The sequence below is a fragment of the Spermophilus citellus genome (assembly GCF_964194105.1).
Source record: "Spermophilus citellus genome assembly, chromosome: 17".
Lineage (NCBI taxonomy): Eukaryota > Metazoa > Chordata > Mammalia > Rodentia > Sciuridae > Spermophilus > Spermophilus citellus.
This window is the reverse complement of record NC_138199.1, coordinates 27,666,071-27,676,899: the sequence shown is the minus strand read 5'-3', so window position 1 is coordinate 27,676,899 and position 10,829 is coordinate 27,666,071. Positions and strand designations below refer to the sequence as shown.

Here is a 10,829-nt window from a genome sequence, read left to right as displayed (position 1 = left end):
AACTGAGCCAAGATCTTTTGTAAACAGGACAGCATACTGATGGACTAAAGTATAAACTACAAACTGCTCAGTCACAACCTGTAGGCCCCATCTTTATAGTGCTAATTATTAACAATAAAACAGAATCCTACTGAATTCATTACTCTATGTCCAATTCAGGCACTGTTGAAGAAATCTCACTTTTCACCCAAGGTACTGGTTCTGGTACATATGGATCGTAAGTCCATTTAGGGAAAACTCGTTTATAAAGATTCATCAGTACTGTGTCCTGAGATTTTAGCTTCCCATCAAAACTGCATTTCATATGGCCATGGGTACCTAGAAACAAACATAACAAAATTGGTCAAATTTAAAAAAAAAATTAAAAGTAGTAAACTTTCAACACAATAGCTATTTAATAGCATAGAGGAAATCTATATAAAATCCCAAATTCCACATTTTCTTACCTAAAGGCTCCCTGATGTGTCCTCTACGGCCCCACTTTGTTCTCAGTTCCACTGGTTTAAACCATAGCACATCCTCTTAGAATGGAGCATACAGAAGACCAAAATGAAACATTTACTCATAATGTAAACACAACCCTCACACCATAAAAGCAATCAGATCCCATCCTCTTCCTTTGTACCTACCTCTATTAAAGAACATATAACGTACTACTGCCATCTTAGTGAAAATTTTGAAAGGATGACCACTCAGAACAACTCTCTTGATGACCATTCTATCTGGATCCACTGACAACAGATGGCCTGTGGCAACAAGGCTGTGCATTCCTAAAGGAGAAAAGGAAAACAACTATTCAGGAGTTTTCAGGCCAAAGCCTTCCTTTATTGCTCTGTTCACTTAAGAGAACGATGCAATATTTTCTTGGAGAAACTACAGTAGGAATGCACAATGCTACCCTGGTCCACAGTAAAGATCCACTAAATGCTATTCCTGCTAAGCCTGTCCCCTAAACATAGCACTCTAAGTAGCCCCTAGTGATTAGCTAAGGTCTACACAGCAAGATAAAACCCAGTTTACCATCCCACAGTGGCTTCAACTCACTGTGAGGGAAAGACTGGTATATCATTATCTTCTCTATTTGCCTTCCAAATCAAAACAGAGTTGAGAACAGTGATAATCCTATTAAGGACCTGTAAGCCTGTTCACCTCTGTGAACTCAACTTACCATTGCTTTTCTGCTTGAAAAGCAGCACAGATGCAGGAGGAAAAGTAATTGGTGCATATACCGTCACCACCAAGGCCGCATCAGCAGTCAAGAATCTCTGAAGTTTATGTTTATCTGCTGCCATAACAAAGGATAAAAAAGAAAAGCCAAAACATTTTGAGGTAATCCAGAAGCCTATGAAAAGCTGCATCAGATGCAACTCTTTTTTGGTATTTTGCAATCTGTGGGGGGCGGGGTGTTGCTAGGGATCCAACTCAGGGCTTCAGACACACTAAGTGCTCTACAACTTGTACCTTCATTCCCAGCTCAACTGCAACTCTTAAACCAAAAGCAATTTGGTTTTCTTTTCTTTCTTTTTTTGGTGTGTGGTGCTAGGGATTGAACCCCAGGGCCTGTGCATGTGAGGCAAGCACTCTAGCAACTGAGCTAAACATAGTCTCAGCTTATGTTTCTTTACCCCACTAATTCTCAAGAAATTTTTCCTGTTAACACAATTGATATATTTAACCCAGTCCTACCCATGATTTTTCTTTTCTTTTCTTTTCTTTTTTAAGTGTAGATGGACACAACACAATGCCTTTTATTTTAGGTGGTGCTGAGGATCAAACCCAGATCCTGCCCGTGCTAGGTGAGTGCTCTACCGCTAAGCCACAATCCCAGCCCCTACCCATGATTTTTTAACTGAAGACAAAATCTTAGAGCTTAGCATGCATGGTCTCACACACCTGTAATCACAGCTACTAGGGAAGCTGAGGCAGGAGGATCACAAGTTCAAGGCTATGGGCAATTAGTGAGACCCTGTCTCAAAATAAAATAATTAAAAGGGCTGGGAATGTAGCTCAGTTGTAAAAGTACCCCTAGGTTCAAGCCCTACTAAAGCTTTTAAGAAAAAAAAGTTCTCCAGGTGAATTCTACTGCTCAACACCCCTACCTCATATGAGAATCAGTGCTTTATTGAGACTCTCCTAGATCCATCAGCTCTTAAGTCTTGCACAGGGACTGCCAAACATTTTTTTTTAAACCCGAGCACAGTGGCGCATGCATGTATTCCCAGTGGCTCAGGAGGCTGAGGCAGGAGGATCTCAAGTTCAAAGCCAGCCTCAGCAATGGCAAAGGCACTAAATGACTCAGTAAGACCCTGTCTCTAAATAAAATACAAAATAGGGCTGGGGATGTGGTTCAGTGGTTAGTGCCCGCGTTCAATCCCTGGTACAAAAAAAAAAAAAAAAAAAAAAGCTTTTTGTGTGTGTGTGTGGCCATACAGTTTCTGTTCCAACTACTCAACTCTGCCATTTTAACACAAAAGCAGACAGAAATCATACATTTGGAGATTTGTTTTAAAGCATGACCATGTTCCAGTAAAAGTCTGTTTACAAAAACAAGCAGTGGGGCACATTTGACCCAAAGGCCATGTTTTGTTGACATCTGATTTTAATACTAAAGCTAAAGGAAGATAAAATATTTTAAGGGAAAGAAATCATTTTAGATAACACAGTTGGCTAAATAAAAACTATGCAGAGCACATTAGTGGCTGCATTCATCTCTTCCTCCTATCATTGCTGAAATCTCAGTTAAGGTATATTCATAAGCCCCCAGGTTAGTGGGCAATACACCTGGCTAGTCCTGAAGTGTAGGAATACAATGATTATTCCCACCAAAAGGATTCCTGGTCACCATGCTCCAAACTCTGTCATCTGGTCTTTACACCTCAAAACCCACACTTTTCTTCTTTATCCAATTGTAGGCTACACCCAGCCTCCATCCCTTCACCCACACTGACACTGGCATATCAGATACCAAGATTTCCACGCAATGACACACCCTTTTTATAAAGCTGCCAACTCTGATTCAAATCCTATTCTAGAATAAATACTCATGGCAGAGAAGCCTCAGCAGCACACAGAAGTTGCATCAATGAGATGTTTCAGACAGGTTCAGACATTTTGAATAAGAACATCATTGGCTCCTAAGCCAGAGTACTGAAAATACCTCTAACACTAGCTATTCTGCACCCAGCGCCCATCAGCAAAAAGTTACAGATTCCTAAAAGTCAGTAAGATGGACTAGAACCCAGAAATTCTCCCACTGCTAACCTGCAGTATGCTGAGAAAATAAAGGTGAGGCTCGGAAACGCCTGAATCCACAGTGGAAAATCAACTCTTCTTTGGCCTTTACAGGTTCAGTATTGCCAGGATTCCGCCTTACCACCATGTTCAACACTGACATCTGAGAACCAATAAGAAAAAAAGCTTCATAGTCTAGGAATAAAACAGCCTAACCTGAAAGGCAGCAAACTAAATGAACATCAGCCACACAATAGAACTGACAATGCTAATTCATGGCAAATTATAGAGATGATGGGACACAGGTGTATCCTTTATGTCCATTAACAACTGGCACTAGAACTAAAAATAGGCTTGACCAGAGTTTTCATGCATCCTTCTATGCTAGCTTATCTTCCCAGATCTAATATTAAAAAGCTTACCATATGCCACAAATACCAGTGGTCTTCAACTCATTTACTTACCACATCCCTTCAAAATCACTCATTAGACTTCTCTTCCTCAACCTGTACTCACACTAACCAAATGTCAGAGCTATCAATCACATAACCCCCAAAGTGACAACTACTGGCTACCTAGAGAAGAGAGATTTGCACTTTGACATAAAACTTCATTTTTAAGATTGCCAATCCCTTGTTCAAAATCTGACCTCAAAAACATACTTAGAGAAGTCTCAGAACCACACAAAGATTACATCACTGAGATGCTTCAGACAGGTTCAGACATTTTGGGTAAAACCATCATTGACTTCTCCATTGTTTTCTGAGTCCTAAGTCAAAAGGTAAAATCCTCACATCCCAATGAACAACGTCATGAATGAATTAAAAAAAGTCTCTTAACTCTCCATTTCCCAAAAGACACTAATTTACCTTCTGTTCATGAGGTAGCAAAGAAAATGCAATCAAAGGTGCCCCTTTCCTGAAGTATTCAACTACTGAGAAAGGGACTTCAGAGACATGAAGTGTGACATACCAGCCAACCTGCCAAAAGGAAGCAGAAAACAACCACAGGGTTAACTTTAGAAACATTTCTCCAGGACTGGGAATGTGGTTCAGTAGTAGAGCTTTTGCTTAGGATGTCCCAGGCCCTGGGTTCAATCCCAGCACCAAAATATAATACAACAAGAAATATTTCTCTAAATGTGTGCAAAGTCTCTCAGACTAACCTAAAACCTACACTTATCTTCTGCCTTTCACAGATGCCTCTACTACCCAGATTGAACTTTTTTTTTTTGTACCAGCGATTGAACCCAGGGACACTTAACCACCGAGCCACAGCCCTAGCCCTTTTTATATGTCAGAGACAAGCCCTCGCGGATTTGCTTCGGCCCTTGTTAAGTTGCTGAGGCTGGCTTTGAACTGGCGATCCTCCTGCCTCAGCCTCCCCAGCTGCTGGGATTACGATGTACACTACCACACCTGGTGCATATTCAACTTTTTAATTTAATGTCTCTGATATCAATGACTCAATGGCTCCCCTAATTCAGCTATAGGCAATAAAACTACATTAAATAGTCAAGCTCATGCCAAGAAAGAGTAAAGCAGGCAACATGGTGACAATCAAAAGCAAATTATAGTCAGGCATAGCAGCACATGCCTATAATCCCAATGGCTAGGAAAGCTAAGACAGGAGGATCACATGTTTGAGGCCAGCCTCCGAAACTTAGTGAGATCTTAAGAACTACTTAGCAAGACCCTGTCTCAAAAAATAAAAAGGTTTGGGGATATAGCTCAGTGATAAAGCACCCCTTGATTCAATCCCCAGTATCACCCTCTCCCCACCAAAGGCAAATAATGGAGTGGACAATGGACAGATACCTCAGCTCCTTCTTCCTCTTTTTCCTCAATCTCTTTAAAGATTCTTTTCCTAGTATTAGTAAAGTTCTGAAACTGAAAGATCCGAGCATAATCTCGAGGAAGATTTTCCTTAGGATCCCATGGAGATGTCCGGAAGCTCTTAAGGCCTCTGTACTTCTGAAATCTAAAATATAGGAAAATTCAGAGAAATTAACAGACTATATGGTGCTATATAAGACATGACTTTGATAACAGCTAAGGCTCTATTTTTAAAAACTCTAATCACTCTCTCTCAAAATAACCTAATAACTTAAACCAAGACCACATTTTTAAAAGTTTTTTAAAAATGTATTTATTTTTTTAGTTATACTTGGACACAATACCTTTATTTTACTTATTTATTTTTATATGGTGCTGAGGATCAAACCCAGAGCCTCACCCTAGCTAGGTGAGCACTCTACCACTGAGACACAACCCCAGCCCCTTAATTCAGTTTTTAACAATTATTTCAAAAGTATATCCAGACTTCTCACTAAGGATAAAGTATTTACAGTGGCTCCATAACTTAACAAATAAGATCTCTGGTAATAGTCTTAGCACTCTAGTAGCCAACATACACTCTTTGGCTTTAGTGAACTCACTTCCAGAGCAGGCACTATTGTCTACTGCTTCATGCTTTTACTTTTGTTGCCCTCCCAAAGTTCCCCTAAAATCTCCAAACATTCTGTACATATTAGCTCCTACAGAGTATTTGTTAAATAACCTTGTTATTTCTCCTTTATTAAAGTCCTGTAACATTAGTTGTACCATAGTCTAAAATTTTATTATGTACGACTATTTCCCATGAGTGTTGACTACCCGCATAGAATGTTGGCCCTTAACAAACAGGGGACAATGTCTTTTTCTTCGTTTGCATCACAGTGACATAATTCTGAGATATATTTTTTAAATAAAAACTTGTTGAATTTAGACTTACGGACTAACCGAATTTTAGCAGCCACATCACGGGGGGTGTCCATTTCATCTGGAAACATTTCTTCCATCCTTTCTTGTTTATATTTCTCTAACATTTTTTCCTCAGCCTCCTCATCCATTTTCTCATCATAAAGGTCATCACGTACAGAGTCCCCTATAGTCATAGTTTCACATTCCTCCTCCTCCTCTTCTTCTTCACTTTTTTCATCCTATAAAATAAAGGATTACAACTGGGTGTGGACGCATGCCTATAATCCCAGCAGCTTGGGATGCTGAGGCAGGAGGATCACAAGTTCACAGTCAGCCTCAATAAAATACAAAATAGGGCTGGGGATATGGCTCAGTGTTGAGTGCCCCTGAGCTCAATCCCTGGTACCCCCCAAAAAAGAATTAGTTATTTCAAAAAAAACCTCCCCCATCTCTACCCCATAGGCCATTAAGCTAAAAATAATTTTACTAGAACCTAGTCTCAACTAACATAAATGCTAATAAAAGATTAAAATAGGGGCTGGGGTTGTGTGTGGCTCAGTGGGAGAGCACTCGCCTAGTATATGTGAGGCCCTGGGTACGATCCTCAGCATCACATAAAAATAAATAAAATAGAGATACTGTGTCCAACTATAACTAAAAAATATTTTTTAAAAAAAGATTAAAATATAAAACAAGTTTCATTCCCAGAAACTACTATACACACCCCTCAAGATCAGGATTGCACTCTGCCTATTTGGAGTTGTATACAAAAATGGGCCCAGGGCTAATTTCCCTACCTGAGATTCCTCTTCCATAAAATCCTGTTCTGTGTCATCATCTTCATCTCTTTCCCCTCCACTTTCACCACCTTCATCCAAAATCCATTCAGCTTGGTAACTGGACGTTCCTTTGGGGACCTTCTTTACCACCTTAGAACCTTCCTTCAAATAATCTGTAAAAACCCAAACAAGTTATACACCTCCATTCCCCTATCACTCTGGATAGTCTCACCTATATAGGATGATACTGCTGCCAACATGGGAAACTAGCAGACACCATGAGTAGAAAAGACTACTTAAAATTTAATTCAGCTCCCTCACAATTAGCAATACTTCCAAAGCTAAATAAACCTGGCAATAGATCTTAAGTTGTTTGTGTTTATTATAATACAATAACAAGTTAGTTTCAAAACTGAGCAAAGGTGTGCCCAATGTTTGCCTAGTACAATTATATAGCATTTGGGGGAAAGAAGAGGTGACAGAACTTCAACTATATCTTCATCCAACTCTACTCTATAGGGTGTGACGAGCTACCCTGTGAGCAACTAGTCAAAATTCACAATTCCAGGTCAGATGAATAACAAGATTGCTACTACCAACCTTTTGCCTCACTCAGTTCCTCCTCAGTGGGCCAGGTTTGCTCCCCTTCCATTGGATCTAGAATAACTTCTGTTTGCAAAGACTCTTGTCTATCAGGGTCTGCCTTCATTAGGACCTTAAGATCTTCTTCCATGTCAGATGCAACTTCTGAAGCACAAACCTTGAAAACCAAAAGCAGGTGATAGCGTCACAATTTTTCAAATGGTCATTTAGCTCTGTACCCCTGCTTGAGTCTTCAGGTCTTTCATAATCTGGTCTTATTCCTAACCACATCCCTCACTTTCATCAGGTTGCTGTCTTCACAATTCAAAGAAACCTTATGCTTCATCACTGTGCTTAGGTTCATGTTGTATCTATCTTCTAATATTCTTTTTTAAATTTTTGAAATACAGATATTTTTAGTTGTAGATGGACAGCATGCCTTTATTTTGTTTATTTTATGTGGTGCTGAGGATTGAACCCAGCACCTCACACATGCTAGGCAAGCACTCTGCCACTAAGCCACAACCCCAGCCCCTTCTAACATTCTTTTACCTCTGCTCAACTCAAAATCACAATCCTCAACACCTAGCTAAAATCTGATCCCCTCTGTGAAGCTTGCTAATCTACCTTTTCAACTAATACAGCAGCCCATATCTTACCATATCCATATTTCAAAGATGTTTGACATTTTCTTCTAATTTAACTAAGTTCTCTGACCATATCTCTTATAATCTCAGAGCCAACTGCAATGTGAAGTAACTAGAAAATGCTGCACTAATGATTTATCAACATATCTGTAGTTGACTGTTACTTGCCTTCAAACTGTCTCCTCATTGGCCTAAGTATGCAGACTACCTTCTCTCAATTTAAAATTTTTCCATCCTGTTTCAACTTACATATTAATCTACAATGCATGCTTCTAAAAATAAATAAATAAATAAATAAAGATCAGTTCTGGAGCTAGGTTCAGTGTTGACCACCTATAGTACCAGCTACTCAGGAGGCTGATGTATGAAAATGGCTTGAGCCCAAAGTTCAACATAGCAAGACCCCCATCCCCAAAAAACAAACAAAATCCATCAATCTTACCTCCATTGCCATGCCTGAGTCCTTTTGGGATTTTATCACTTTAGGGTTTAAAGGAAAAGGGTCGATGGGGGCATCTATCTGTTTCATTTGGAAATCACCATGTCCAACAATATGTAGCAAGCTATTTACATTCAGAGTTTGTCCACGAACATAGCCTGAGATTTTCAAGGTGCCCACCAAGTTATTCTCTTCACTGGGTACAAAATCAGCAGCATGGGTAAACAGATAGGCTCGCCGATCTCTAAAAGCAAGATGCCTTCGCTTTTGGTTAGCCAACTGCCTAAGCAGTGTTGCTGCTTCCTGTTGAGTGTCTAACAGAAGGAGTCTGTCATCAGGAAATCGCTTCTCTACTGCTTTGCTTAGCTTCTTTCTGGCATCTATTTGTTTTTTCAGAGGGATACCAGAAAATCCCTGGACAGCAAGTGCTATAAGCAAAAGAGAAGGATCTTTATAATTTATCCCTTCACTATATAAAAATCCCCTGTAGCTTACAAACAACCTAACAATTCTATTGAGAACACTCAACTACCCTAAAGAAATGTCAATGAGGCTGGGCGCAGTGGTGCACGCACGCCTGTAATCCCAGTGGCTTGGAAGGCTGAGACAGATTAATTATGAGTTCAAAGCCAGCCTCAGCAACTGCAAAGCACTAAGCAACTCAATGAGACCCTGTCTTTAATAAAATCCAAAAAATAGGGTTGGGAATTGGCTCAGTAGTTGAGTGCCCCCTGAATTCGATCCCGGTACCAAAAAAAAAAAAAAAAAAAAAAAGTCAGTGAAACCAAATTTCACAATCTTCTTCCTCTCAACAGGACAGCCCAGATATTAAAAAAAAAAAAAGAAAGAAAGAAAAAAAACCCAAACCCTTAATTGGTAATTTGTAAATAAATGACCAAGATTAATTTGTACATGTATATTGCACTACCAGCTTAATACAGTCCATCAGTTATATTCAGGAATCAAATGCCAAGCACAATATCTGGAAAACCGTAAAAATGTTAATTCATGGGGCTGGGGTTGTAGCTTAGGGTAGAGCACCTTGCCTAGCACCTGGGAGGTACTGGGTTCAATCCTCAGCACTACATAAAAATAAATATAATAAAGGTATTGTGTCCATCTACCAAAAAAAAAAAAAAAAAAGCTAATTCACTTCCTTCCCTGGCCTCTAATACTCCCAACTTACTTACTATAGGTGGGAAGACCCTGAGCAAAGAGGCAGGAAAGGCAGTAATCCCCAGTGCTGTCCCAGCCTTCTTGTGGATCAAGGAGGAACAGGATGGTATCAGCCACTTTAGCCATATCTAATACACTGTGAAGATCTCCTAAAAATTAAAACACAATAAGAGTAGTAGTTGACATGAGCATATAACCTCATTAACATTACTGCAAACATAAAAACAGAAAAATATTGTATATGCTAACCTGGCCTTGCAGATGTGAAAAACCACCGATGTTTCAAACGGGGGCACAGCAGCATAAAGCTATAGGTGCTTCCCCATTCATTTACGTGCACTGTTCCCATGTCCCTATCCTGAAGAAGGCGAAAGGCCTCAGACAGGGAAATTCTGTTATGCAAAGCCACCACCAGCACCTGATGAGGAGGCCCATCCTTGCTGCCCAGCTGTCTCTTCTCTGCCAGAACCTGAAAAACAAAATCAGAGAACATCTCTGAACCATGCTCCAGTACTGCATTTCCAACAGTGCAGATGCTCCTTGCCCTAACTAGCATCCTTGTTAACCACCACATGCATTGGGGCGAGTGGGGGTCGGGTAAGGAGCGCGAAATAAAGCAGAGAATGCTCTAGCGAGAATCTACACTTGTAGGTAAGCCGGACATGCGCTCTAAGGTTATATTTCAGTTCTTTCCTGGCCACATTTTCTAGCACGAAGAATTACCCGTCTAAAACGGTAGAGAAACCGCACCATTCCTCAACCCCCACTCCTCTCACCGCCTCCTTCTTCTGCTTTCGGAGCTGGTTGGCGCGATGTCTCTGGTCTACTCTGCTGAGCTCTTTTCTCACCTTCTTGCACAAGATTTTCAGTTCCACACGACCTGGAAAGCAGATGAAAAAGGGGCTACAGGGATCGACACCATAAGTTGTTCAACCAAGAGCCCCACTGGCCACCTCAGAGTCTTTCGCGTGGGTCCCAGACCCGAGACCAGCTGTCGAGGCACAAAGAAAAGCATCTATGTCGGTTAAACAGCCCTTCCTACATTATCTTCTCACCCTTTCCGTCCCGTTGTGCGGATCCTCGACCCCGATGCCGCCCGCCTTTATGAGCTTTATTCTGCTGCTTGAGCGGGCCGGAGCGGTGAGCCGCCATGCCGAAGTTCACGTGCGCCGAGTCAGCAATACTTCCTGCCCAGGCCGAGCGCTTCCGGTTCACTTCGCGGGGGTGGGGTTCC

General features: G+C 40.8%; 1 protein-coding gene across 2 annotated transcripts; it reads right to left on the bottom strand.

Moving 5' to 3' along the window:
- Positions 1-67: 67 nt before the first annotated feature.
- TSR1 (TSR1 ribosome maturation factor) lies at positions 68-10,791 on the bottom strand. 2 transcript variants are annotated; one of them, XM_081270233.1, is made up of 15 exons: positions 10,651-10,791; positions 10,372-10,475; positions 9,845-10,064; positions 9,610-9,744; positions 8,423-8,847; positions 7,352-7,511; positions 6,770-6,924; positions 6,012-6,211; positions 5,049-5,211; positions 4,101-4,211; positions 3,262-3,394; positions 1,169-1,285; positions 630-770; positions 447-521; positions 68-318 (listed from the first exon to the last, which is right to left on the bottom strand). In XM_081270233.1, exons 1-15 carry the CDS (start codon positions 10,745-10,747, stop codon positions 140-142), a joined length of 2,415 nt encoding a protein of 804 aa, XP_081126359.1. In that variant the 5' UTR covers positions 10,748-10,791; the 3' UTR covers positions 68-139. The 2 variants fall into 2 exon arrangements, with proteins under 2 accessions (XP_081126359.1, XP_081126360.1); XM_081270234.1 differs by having other exon boundaries at positions 1,169-1,282.
- Between the last annotated feature and the right edge of the window lie 38 nt (positions 10,792-10,829).

Coding starts and splice junctions, on each gene's coding strand:
- TSR1 (XM_081270233.1), bottom strand. CDS start 10,747: ATGGCGGCTCACCGCTCCGGCCCGCTCAAGCAGCAGAATAAAGCTCAT. Junction 10,476..10,650: donor CGCACAACGGGACGGAAAGG/GTGAGAAGATAA, acceptor TCTGCTTTCCAG/GTCGTGTGGAACTGAAAATC. Junction 8,848..9,609: donor TCAGGGTCTTCCCACCTATA/GTAAGTAAGTTG, acceptor TTTTGCTTATAG/CACTTGCTGTCCAGGGATTT.